The sequence below is a fragment of the Metopolophium dirhodum genome, chromosome 1 (assembly GCF_019925205.1).
Source record: "Metopolophium dirhodum isolate CAU chromosome 1, ASM1992520v1, whole genome shotgun sequence".
NCBI lineage: Eukaryota > Metazoa > Arthropoda > Insecta > Hemiptera > Aphididae > Metopolophium > Metopolophium dirhodum.
The window spans coordinates 81,234,958-81,248,459 of NC_083560.1; the positions used below are offsets into that span (position 1 = coordinate 81,234,958).

The 13,502-nt window shown below is 29.2% G+C and overlaps 1 protein-coding gene across 1 annotated transcript; it reads right to left on the minus strand.

The window, feature by feature from the left end:
• Positions 1 to 1,074: 1,074 nt before the first annotated feature.
• LOC132935968 (uncharacterized) lies at positions 1,075 to 8,884 on the minus strand. The gene is made up of 3 exons (XM_061002611.1): positions 7,908 to 8,884; positions 4,779 to 4,925; positions 1,075 to 1,952 (listed from the first exon to the last, which is right to left on the minus strand). The coding sequence occupies exons 1-3, from the start codon at positions 8,700 to 8,702 to the stop codon at positions 1,794 to 1,796; spliced, it is 1,101 nt and encodes a 366-aa protein (XP_060858594.1). The 5' UTR covers positions 8,703 to 8,884; the 3' UTR covers positions 1,075 to 1,793.
• Positions 8,885 to 13,502: the final 4,618 nt, after the last annotated feature.

Consider the following 13,502-nt stretch of genomic DNA (forward strand, 5'->3'; position numbering starts at 1 on the left):
TAGAAGAAAACTTTTTATACATAAATTGTTTAAAAAAAAATACTCTATCTGAATATGTACAAAAAAATTGATGTTACTATTTAAAAAAAATAAGTTGTATTGCGCATGCGCGTATCAAAAGAGTTAAACATTTTTAATTTATCTGAAAATGTGTATTTAAGTACTATCCGTCATTCAGTGAAAACCCCATTTCAATATAAGATCATCGAACTGAAATATATAGTGGTACTTCTTAGCGTTAACACACTGTATACACTACCTAGCTGAATAACCTGGGTTTGCCTATGTGTTATAACATTTCCTTTTTTTATCAGTTTTTATAGTTATTACAGGTAGATTTTGCCATAAGATCATCAAACTTCTTTAATAAAGTTTTTTCTTTATAGTTTTTGTCCATCTTTATAATACACCCTATATAATAATTATAATTCACATATTGTTATTTTATTGTAATTGGAATTGATTTCTGGAAATTAAAGAAATTATCACTATCATAAAATATAATGCTTACAAATTATAATATATTTAAACTGTTTCATATAATATACAATATATATAGATGAAACGGTTTGAATACATTCAGGCACGGATCCAGAAAGGGGTGCTATAGCACCTCCCTTGGCATGTAAATGCTTTTTCCTTACTGTAAAACAAATATTCTATACAATATGTATTTTCAGTGAGCTGGGGACATTTTTAAGCAAAATTAATACAAAAAAAAATTGAGTGACTACCTTTTGAATATTAAGCACATTAATTTTAAGGATAAAAGATAACATTTTTTATTTTGTACTTAATTTTGTACTTAAAATTCATATGTACCTACATATTTGAAAAAAAAAAATTAAAAATATAATACATAAAAATATTTAATTTTATATTAACAAAATTTTTTGTTCAACAACAATAAATGGGATTTTTAAGTCCCTCAACGTCTACTTAAAGTGATTGGCAGTGGGTTTTCATCCGCTAGTCATTTTTATCAAAAGGGTTTAATATTATTTGAACAAAAATTATGTTTCTCTTATAAAATGATATAAACAGTGTTATCTATAAATTGGTGTTCCATAAATTAATTTTGAATAAAATCGAAAGAAGACATTATATGTAACTCATATGTCCCATTAATAATATATTTTATTTTATTCCTTATTAAATATGTGTACAATTACAGCGGACTTAAAAGTCTTATTAGTCGGCAACGGTTATGATTAAACTAGGGATACAATAACATAAATAACATAATTAGCTAAAAAAAGAAACATTAATTAGATAAAATATTTGACAAATTAAACATGGTAGTATTAAATAAATTTAAATCTTTAGTTGAATTATCTGTAGACAAAAGCACATTTGCATATCAAGCATATTATAGCATATATTTTGAGAAAATGGGTGAAAGATAAAACATTTAATTATTTCTGGAATTAGATTGGTTCATTTTAACATTTAAACATTCGAGAATTTCAGGACAATTGATAATATTATGTAATAATTTATACAAATATTTACAGTTAAAGAAATTATATTTTATTTATTATGTAATTGACATGAAAACTTGAAGGAAAGTTTTGAGGAAATATTTTATAAAAACTCTATGTTTTTCAACTGAATAATAAATAAATAATTTAATGCTATTATATTTTATTTTTATAAGCCATGGACTTAATGGTAATAATAATAAAAAAAAATTTGAGTGATATCGGTTTGAGCATTTGAGGTTTATTTATCAGGCAATTATATTTATACGTCTTGTATAATGTAATATGTAAAATTCATATGACACGGAGATATTATTTTGAACTATCTCTGATTTTCTTTAAAACACCATATCCCCTACCATTAACGAAGGTAAATATGTTCTCACGGTTGTTCATTCCAATATCTCTTGGAGTATCTCCTCGACGTAACCTTTGGCCACGTGCAACAAAGACTGTCCTAGCCGTTTCTCGCTAAAACGAAAAAAAATTAAAAAATTAATAATGAATCAAATATTTACAAAAAAATGTCTTCCCCAAAGTACAAATTCACTAATTTTAATAATTTCATTAAAGTGTTCAACCACTACACTTTCACAACCAGCTACACATAATATAGGGCAACCATGGCTTAAAAATACAAGGTTATTGCAATAGTACCCCTACTATATCATTGTATCACGTTAAGGAATTAAAATGGCAGTGTAAGGGGACGACCTACACTGACTATACTATGATATAGACCTTACGCTGCCATTTTATTTTTGTTTGATAACAATATCGGTTATGTGCAATAACTTTGTATATTTAAACCATGAAGGCAACATACTATGGGATATTTTGAAAATTTTAATAACATAATTTTTTCTTTGTGATTGGACAGTTTAAGTTGTTTTTAATATTGTGTTGTTTGTTTTAACATTAAAGTTAATTAACCTATTATCAAGCATTATACAATTTATAATATAATATTATATTATTATCAAGTACTAAAAAAATAATATTTTATGTGTATTTTATTTATTTATTTATTAACCAGCTTGGAGCCCAATATTTTAACTTTTTGTAAGACGTTATAATAAAAATATTTTTATGTTATATTATTTATTGAACAGTAGCGTAATTGGGAATTTGTTTTGGGGGAGGATTATTCGTTTTTAGCAAACATGAATGGCCATTACCAATACTTTGATAAAAAATGTTAATAGTAAAAAAAAAGTTTTGGGAGGGGATCTATCCCCCTAATCCCCCCTAATCCCCCTAATTAAGTCACTGTCATTGAGTAGGTAGTTCATAAATATTAAAACAATAAGGTGAGGGAACGCTCCCTCAATATCAAATATCAATAGTGGAATATTTCATAGAACATAGCTACTCGTATACCAACGACAGGTAAATTAAATTAATTTAATGAAATTTAAAATAAATTTAAAAAGACCTTCATTTCTTGTTTAATAATAAATATAAATATGAATTGAGATAAAACAGCAACAGTTTAAATTAATCAAAAAAATGTATGCTTGTACCTACATAATCACATATCTAACATACTCATCTATAGGTTAAGTAGTTACATAATACAATTAAGTCATCAAAAAGTATACAAATTGTGCTATTATTGTTGTATGCAGTCTACCACAAACTTGCCGTCTACCACACATGTTTCTATACGCCAAATGCAGTATACCTGTTGTCTATCTATGATAATTTTCAACAATTTGATGGCTATGACAATTAAAGCTTTATCTTAACGATGTAATTTCTATATCGATAATATAATACTACAATACAACCTGGGTACAGCAATAATCGTGACTGTAGTTGTAAACGTATGAGATAATCAGCTTAACTTGTACTGTAATACCTACATGATACGTTATTCTGCAGTTCATACATTTTAAATATTATGTTAGCCAAACATTTCAATGTAATTATTCAATCAGAGGAAAATACCATAACTTTTTTAAAGGAAAAAGGACTAATTGAAATCAATAATCCTCCTTGCGTTGTGCGTACACTTGTGGTTCACCAACCAAATTTTATACTCGCAAAGCATGAGGAAAAGATTGAGTAATGGAAGATTTAATAGTGGTTTGGAATTAGCTTATTATTGGTGTCTTGAAATACCACAAAATACCATGGTAAAATTAACGGGACTTGGAAGTTGCACAGTGCATGACGGTTTAATTTATACGTAACATACTAGTAGATGCTTTTGGAAAAAAGAAGGAAAATGGGAGGAACAAATACTATTGTTCAATTCGATGAATCTTTAATGCGTGGAAAAAGAAAGTACATCAGAGGACAGTTATTAGGGGCTGATATTGCTACTGAAAATGTAGATGTAAACGAGGTGAGCGACAAAGGGGAACCGGATTTTAGTAATTAAAATTATGGCAAAAAACTTATTAGTTCATGCGTGTTTAGAATTTGTCAAAAATATTAAAATGGTGTTATTGAGGCAAGATACTTAAATACTTTGTTGTAGAAAAAAGAAACAGAGTACAGACAGACATTGCATGGAATAATTCAAAATGAAATTGAAATTGATACAGAAATACAGTCAGACGAATGGCATGCAAATAAGACATTAGAAACTAAAGGGTACATACATAAAACCGTAAACCATTACCAATTTTTTGTCTATCCCAACAGTGGTATACAATACACAACGCATAGAAAGTTTATAGGGAGGTTTAAAACTTTGAATTGTAAAAAAAAATTGCATGGTACATCACCATTATTGCTGCCATCGTATTTAGCAGAACAATGGTGGGGTCTAAAAAAAAACAGATAATACATTTGAGTATTTTTTAAGAGAGGTAAAATTATATTGTATCTAATGTAAATAGTAAAAATAATGATTTTTTATATTTATAGACATATTATATTATTACATTTATTTTGAATTTTTGATAATTATTTTTCTATACCAAATGTAATTTATTTTGTATTTAAAGTAAATAATAAAAAATTATGATTGTATCTTTTGATTTTTATACTTATAGACATATTATAATATTATATTTATTTTGATAATTATTTTTCTATACTGAATGTAATTTTTTTGTACCTAACTTAACCTAATTGGGATTAGATAGTGACGTGTATTGATTTATTTAATTACTATAAATATTGTGTATCATAAAATAAAATATACTATAATTCTACAATAAATTAATTACATATAAAAAGTATGTTATAGACCCCATTTGACATGTAGGAACGTGCGGTAAATGGCATACTACAAGAATACACAAATTGTATTGAAAATTTGTTCTTAGCCCTTAGATCACTTACTGTAAGGCCAAAATAAGCTTTAAACAGGTCTGCAAATCGTGTTTCACGGCTAGTAGTAAAACTGTATCGCATAGATAAATTTGGAGTATTCATAAACACTGTTATCATCTCATTATTCCCATGATTGTAATTGACAAAATTTCGACACTGAAAATAAAACATAATCATTACCAATTAGAAAAAAAAATTAAATAATTTTAAAATCAGCGTTAAAATGCTGAGTAATATGCACTTTTACTTGAAGACTAAAACAACAATAATTTTTTTTAATAACGTAAAAATTCACATAAATCTATAAATATATGATTATCCATAGACAGTTAAATTTTTTTTATTACACCTGATTAAAAATAATACTGTAATAGTGTTTTTCTTAGCAAAAACAGAATGTATGTTGAATAAAAATTGTTTTAATTGATTCTGTTGCTCATACCTAATCTAACCTATCAAAGTTGGAACTAGGTCAGCAATTAATTCTATTATATTTTGAAATCTCTTAGAAATGTATTAATGAATTAATGTTTATCTTCCACAAGTTGTTTATAAAGCTCTGATATAACTTACTGTTTCTTTTGGTATATTGGTACCTATTGTCTTTTGGGATGTAGCTTATCAAACACATACTCGTGGTTCTAGAATGAAAAGGTTCTAAATCAAATTTTTTTCAAAAGTCACTTTTTAACTAAAATGGTTTTGGAATGCAGAGGTGCATCTTTTAAGCTAACATTTATGATTATACGATCATTATTGACAATTTTTTTAAAAGTAAAATGTTCTAAATCGCCAAAAATTTAATCAAATTGAAAACGCTCGGTTAATGGAACCAAATTATTAACAGTACGTTAGTATGAAAAGATTCTAAATAAATTAATTACTACCAATAATAATCCTAATAATTATTATATTTATTCATATTCAACAGAATTTTACGATCGAGATATAGATTTCGATGTTTCATAATTATTACATTGTTTCGATATAGAATATTGGTAGCAATGAGAAAGCATTATTCTGGAAAGGTTTCAGCTAACAATAATAAAAATAATAAATAAGAATGAAAAAGTTCTAATTAAATATATTTTTTTTTTTTTTAGGATGAAAAGGTTCTAAATATTTCATACTAAACGTTTTATAATTTGTATTTTATTAATTTCTATATCAACCAATACACCAAATTATTATTATAATGTTGTGAATTAAACTATACAAGTTTCTGCATGCTTTAGAATTTTAATTTTTAAAAAATTTTGTTCAAGGAGTAAAACATTTGAACTCAAACCTTAAAATTGCTCTCCTGGACGATTTCATAAAAACGATTAAGAACCTTTTCATTCTAGATCCACGTACTATTAAATCAGAAACCACAATGACCTCATTAAGTTAATTAGCACTGATGTCCAACATGTAAAGTATGTCCATTATTATTATAATACCTAATATCCTAATATTCACTTCAATTCACATAGCTCACAGGATTCTGGGCAGAGTAAGTATACTCAGTATACTTTGGCAGGGAATTACTTATTGTAGGAAATATTTGAGTTTTAAATTAACATTTCCTACTTTGAAAGCAATACTGACATTTAAAAAATAAAAAATAAATGAATTGGAAATAATTCTGTCTTTGGTATCTTAGAAATTATGAACAAAATATATATACATTTTTAAAACTACCCATATTTAGGCCATATATTTTATATTATAAATAATGAAGTAAACTGTAAAGTAATATCAAACGTGCCAACTTCGAAATTATACTGTAAATAACATTTAGATTAATAAATCAGGATTTATTTTCAATACTAAATTTTGGTTTATTAATTTCTGTTGCAATTGAATTATTGAACCAAACAAATTATTCCTTCTATCTTTTTTTTCTACTTATTATGTTATACCGAATATTGTCAACTTGGGGCATTGATGTTTTTCTTATGAAAAACTTATATTAACATACACTTAAACCAAATTAGAGCATTATTTTAAATATTAGAAATCATAAAATATTTTCTTCGTTCAACAAATATGTATTATAACTGATAGATAATATACAAGATGTAAAGGAAGACATGACAAAAAAAATAAATAAATGATGTCACTTAAACGTACAACAAAAATTGTTAAAATTATACTGTTGAAAAATTTAATATACTCTTATATACAAGTAGCGCAGCTGGCTATAAATTATATTTTAAAAAAAAAATTTAAAAAAAAGAATAGAAAAAAGTTATTCTATCTGACAGGTCTTCCTGTTACACTCTGTATAATAATTAAAAGTGAGTGTTATAAGTGTCTTATAATTGTCAATAATGTTATAAAATAAAAAAGATAACATTATTGTTAGATAAAGTACAAGTCTTATAATATTTTAATATAGATGAATGCCAGTTGGACTAAAAATGTAAAACGTAATTTACAGACATTTATGCGGGGTTATAACTTATAACTCAAAATAATTTATATCAGGGTGATCTAACCTTTTGTAGTTAGTGGGCCAATTTACACATTTGAACATTTCTATAAACACCGAGGAGCGCCAAAATAAAAAATAAAATATTTTAATTTATAAATTTTGATTTTATAACAAATAAAATGTTATCACATTACAGATTAATAATATAATTTATTATACCATTACGACCGACTGCTGCCATCTCTCACCACCTTATTGTTGTTTTTGTAATATATTTACTAGATAATATGACTTCTAGGAAGAGCCCCAAAAATATGACTTTGAGGCCCACACTACCATAACGTTTATAAATTTAAGATTGTATGCTCCAATACAAATTAAAGGGATTTTAAATATTGTTATGACAACAACAGAATAGTTGTTTTTAATTTATTAAATGATAAGAGACTGTTATGGAGATAAAATGATAAGATACCATTTACGTATTTGTGGGCCCTGTTTATCAAAGGTAGCTAATAGTATTAATTTAATAAGGATATTTAAATTTAAATATCGATAATTATATAATTTATTTAGGTATAGGCCTAGCAAGTAAATTGAATTCTGAAATGTACATAGCATGAGAAAGTGAAAATAATAATCTTTGAATTAAAATATTTATACAGGAATATGCTAAAATAGGTACCTACTCTATATTATGATTATACTATTATACTTACTGCACATCTATCGACGCCGAAGATTCTGGGTCTGTCCATTCGATATCTTCTGTGTGAGTAAATTTCCTCGAAAATCCCAGGCTCAACCTCTCTTCTAGATATTAATGGCGGAGGATTTGGCATTGCCTGGGGCGGTTGATTTTGCTCACCATTTCGTTGGGGTTCATTCGTCGGTTGGCGTTCATTCATCAGTAGCCGATGGCATACATTTACCTCATGCCGTTGGCGATATCTCAACGGTGGCCGTGGGCGATCTCTCATTGGTACTCGTTGACTATAATCATTGAACGTCCAGTATTGGTTTCCAAAGCTTAAGTGGAAATGTGGAATTTTTTGTCGGATTGGAGCGGGATTCGTTCCTCTTCTAGAGTTCAACGGTGGACGACGTGGCCTTACCTGGGGCGGCTGATCATATAGGCCATTTTGTTGGCGTTCATTCATCGGTAGCTGTAGATCGAGATCATTGTTCAACAACTGTTCATGTTGCTGGTTCATGTTGTAATTTGGCACATTTGCGATTTGATTTGGCAGAGCTTGTCGGCTTGAGCAGGGATTCATGGCAGCATCGCTCCCGGGTTGCTGCTCGTCGACGTTGCCGGTCTGTAGTTGTTGCTCATTGACGTCGTCATGTCGTGGTTGGGCAGCCATCGCCTGATCGTTTTCCGAAGAACTTGCCTGACCGTGGCTAGATATCGTCGGGCTGCTTTCGACGTGGTTCACGATTTCCGAAGCACCTGTGTCGTGGCTAATTACAGTTGCCACGTCTTTCGAATCCGGGCTTTCGGACGATTCCATATCGACCAAAGAAAGATTATATTTTATATTCCAAAAGAGAGGCTCACTGTACGGATTACGTAGTTATAATATAATTATTATATTAACATAAGATATTTTATTGCACAGCCGACGCTCGATACGAAATAATAACAACGATAAGTTATTATTGATAACAGACGAACACACAGCTGCACCGCTACAGCAACTAGTGGTGGACTGAGCCTACGTCGCTTGAATGTAGTAACTTACTATAGTAGTCGCGGGATGAGCTTTCAGAACCAGGAAGCGTTTTACCAAACCCTATTATAGTGTCCCAGCATAACCTACGCTCATTGGTTCATTTGAAAACCATGTGAATTATTATTATTGATTAATTCAGAGGTTTGGTAATACACTTCCTTGACAACCAAAATTAGTAGCAGTGTGGGCTAGATGCTGTGGATCGGTATTCCCTGCACGTCGACATACAGTTGTACAAACTTAATCCACTCACAAGTCACAACTTACAAGTTACAACTACGATCTTGAACACGCACTGGTAAACAAAAATGAAAATACATAGATGAAAATTCATCTACTTCGGTTCTGGTCAACGGTTCCACGAAGAAATCTCGGCCTGTAAGTTTGTATAACATGCTGTGCGAAAATCATTGATATTCATTGATGGATCGATAATCGAATTATGCTGTAACCATTTGTCGATTTATTGAACATGTACATATGTATTGAAACTCCTTTAAATAATATTATAATATAACATGTATTAATCATTCATATTATTTTTTGAAATTTGATTTTGACTTATATTATAGTAAGTAGCTGGTCAGACCAAACAATTTAAAACAAACTTTCAATTACCACACTCGCCATCCCGTGGACTAGACAAAAAAAAATTTAAATCGAATATCGATATTCCATGCGTTATGCATAAACCATTCCTGTAAAAAAAACGATTTATTACCTACACGCTATACCTACATTATTTATGATTCGTATACCTATTACGTGGTGACAGTTATTGTTTTGTATAAATATCGTTGAATAGTATAATAATAATACAATTATCTAGTGAACTGCAAATAAATTGATTCGAATAATTGGGGAAGCAGATTAACAAAAAGCGCTCTGGAGGAAACAATTTGTACCTTCCGATTCGGTATATGTAGTCATATAGATATAGTTTTAAATTGGTAATTACATTTTCTAATAAATTATTTTGTTATCGACACTTTATACGCTGGTATATTACGTTGATGAGTACAATTTCTACTAATATTATCAAATACATAATACATTCAAATACACTTTACTTAAAGCAAAACGTAAACGAAATGTACCGAAAATACATACAAGCTGATAATAGTATCCGGACTCCGCGTAGGGGGAACCCGCCTATAAGTGCCTATCATCTACCTAACCTATCAGTACGACAAGCGTCAACAGCGCTTTCGGTATTAATCTGTCTTTCCAATACGAGTACATATGAAATAATAATGATAATAATCGTATTCAAGTATATAGCCACTTCTTGATCTACAACTCTCTGGCACGGGGCCACCCGACACCCATCCATATGTCTGATAGGTGGTGGGGTGTGGGCATGAGGCAGACCGTTATTGATTTTCGAGTTTACCGCTGTCGCATAAATATAGGATGCCACGTCGCAATACCGCCGCGACAGCAAAGTGTCCCGGGCAGATCAATAATGGTCCAACGTACAACCCTATTTCAAGTCGCTAAGGAAACGGGAGTCGTCGTCTTCGCCTATAGTCTTGTTCGAACTGATATTATCCTAATAATTTTTAGCTATGTTATACACGATACACACATTTAGCGAACTCCGGCGGTTACCTGTATCATAATATATAATTATAAATATAAATGTAGATGTTAGCTATAAATAATTAAAATAACTACATGGAGAATCCGACATACTGATTAGTGGTTATCGTTAAAACTTAAAAGTACCAGATTAAAATGCGCCGGGCACATATGGTACCTACCTATATGACTGGAAATATCAAGATGTAAACTAGACTCAAAGTAGGTAACAAAGATCTAGATTTTAGATAACCATAATATAGATAAAGACAGAGTAAAGGAAGACCGCTTAAAACATTTGGATTAAAGAATATATATATAGGAAACGAAAAAAGAAAGATAATTTTGAATAAATTGGATTGTTGTGCTGATTTTTCGAGTACCTAGATTAATAATGCGTGAAATATTGAAATATATTAAACATTTAATTACTTTGTTCACAGATTCTGTAACTATTTAAGTATTAAAATATTATACAATTTATTATATTTTAAAAAGTTATAAATTTATAATAGGTTATAACCTTAAATTGATAAAAGCCGCGTTTGTAGTTGGTAAAACATATTTATTTAAAAATGTATGGAAAAATTATATTATAATCAACAAAATATACTAACAATTAATATAAAACTACACATTTTTTATGAGTAGTTAATAAAGTGAATAAAAATTGGCAATTACTAAACTTAAAAAATAAACGCAGGTAACGGAGAATATACACTACAATACACGAACACCGACTTAATTTTATGTGATCATAAGTTTATAATTAATGTTATACATTTCCCAACCTATATATATCACAATAAATATACCTAGTCAATGAAAATACGCGATAACAATACATCGATAAGAATAATTTTTACCGTAAATAATTGTCGAAATCATGCTTAAAGTAAACTGAATGGATAAATGTAGTAATTATGTTATTTTCTACAATCTAAAATACAAATAAATGTACAAAATACAAATATTATATATATAAATGGGTATTTAAGTTCAGAAATATTTAAATACATTCTCATCTTACCACTATTAGGTAGGTACCTAATTATGCCGAGAAGGTATTATAGATTACGACATCAATCACTCCCCTACTTAAGTGTTCTATTTTATAGAACATGTAAACGCAGTATAAAATATAAATATATAATATATTATGGTTATCTGACTATTTTAAATTTATTTATAAAACAAATCCATTATAAAAATATCGTCATAAAATCTATATAAAAAAATTGCATACACAATTTTTAAATACGATCAACAAGGTTTAAAATCACTGGTGGCTAGATTTTCAAGGACCTTACACCCCCTTTCCCGTAACTACGCCTCAGTTTACCTCCTACGTAGAAGGCAAACGTGACGACTGGCGAGATACCCTGTATAATACAGTAAACGGGCTGGTTACAAACCGGGACGAGAACACCCTGTAGGTACCGCATTCATACGATACGCCGGCGCGCCACCGCCGCCACCCTCTTGATTGATTTATGCGACTATAGACGTAATGCGCATGGCTTACTAGACACACATATACATGTATATTGTATATTATATTGTAAGACTATGAAGATAAAATCAATACACATGTAGATACTGCGTAGCGTGTGCGCGCGCGCTACCTACGTGTTGAATTATTCCACCCTCGTCAAGAGGCCATCGTGACGATCCAAACGTTTTTCTATGAACGAAGGGGAGTTTTTTTAGGACATACAATTGTAAAGAGAATACTTTGTTTACTTGTGCGAAGTATAATATAGAGTATAGGTACATTTAGAATAACAATGTTACAAAAATGACCAATATGACAGAAAAATTTGAACAGTAAATTATTACCTACTTTTAAATGTATTGCAAAATATGGGATACTGGATTTTAATTAATAAAAGTAACAACTTGAAATATATTATTGTTGTTGTTATAATTATTTTAGATTCTGAACGGAGTGATGAACATATTGGTTCTACAATGATTCGTGTTTTTATTTTTCTTATGACTACAATCATTAGCTTTTGGAGGAGTAAAAATGCTTCGATTCTCTCTTCAGTTTCTGGTTAAAAAATTATATTTAGCTGTCACTTAGGTTGTTAGGTACTATTTTGGATGTCCACAAATGAAAAATTCTCATTATATACCTAGTTTTAAAAATAAACGGATTATGGAAAAACGGACATTTTTAAGCAAAACCAATTTTTGAGGTAATTGATAATTAAGATAATTGATTTTTTTTTTGTTGTTGTGTCAATTGATAACTGTAGTAAACTTGAAATTTTCACATAATATTCGTATTAGCATTTATTATAGTGGTATAATAATTAAATTATAGTTTGGCTTTTTTTGTGCTATTTATAAGTAGGTATTAGAAATTATTTACTTTTTTCGATTTATATATGATACAAATTTTGTTTTTCAAATTTCCTTATAAATTGTTCATCCCGAAATATAAAAATCAGTCACAGTTATTTTTTATAAGTGCCTGAAAAAAAACCTGTCAAAAACAAGAGCATTCGAAAAATTAACGTATTTAAAAGTAAAACCATTGGTAGGTACAAACCAAAGAAATAAAGCATCACAGTATTGTTGCAACAATATTATGGTCTTAATCAGAAATCGTTGTTGTTTAAAAACTATGTTGACTCATACCCCACCGACCGTCATTGTTAATGATTTCGAGGTTCGATTTGCGATACAACAATTTTATTGCTGAACAATACACATAAATATTATAAAAAAAGGTGGATAAATGGATGTCGCTCTGCTGTACAGTAGGTTACAAGTGGGTCACCGTAATGGATGGTGTTAAATTTGAATTCAATGATATAATATCATTGCATAAAAAAAACGATTCTGAGCGAAAACGGTCAGTCAGCCTATGATATTACCAAGTATATTTGATGATATTATTGTGAATAAAGTTGTTTATATATAACCTATTTACGCAGAGCCTTGTTTTAAATTTTCAATCCTTAGCCATAAAAGTTAAACATTTTATAC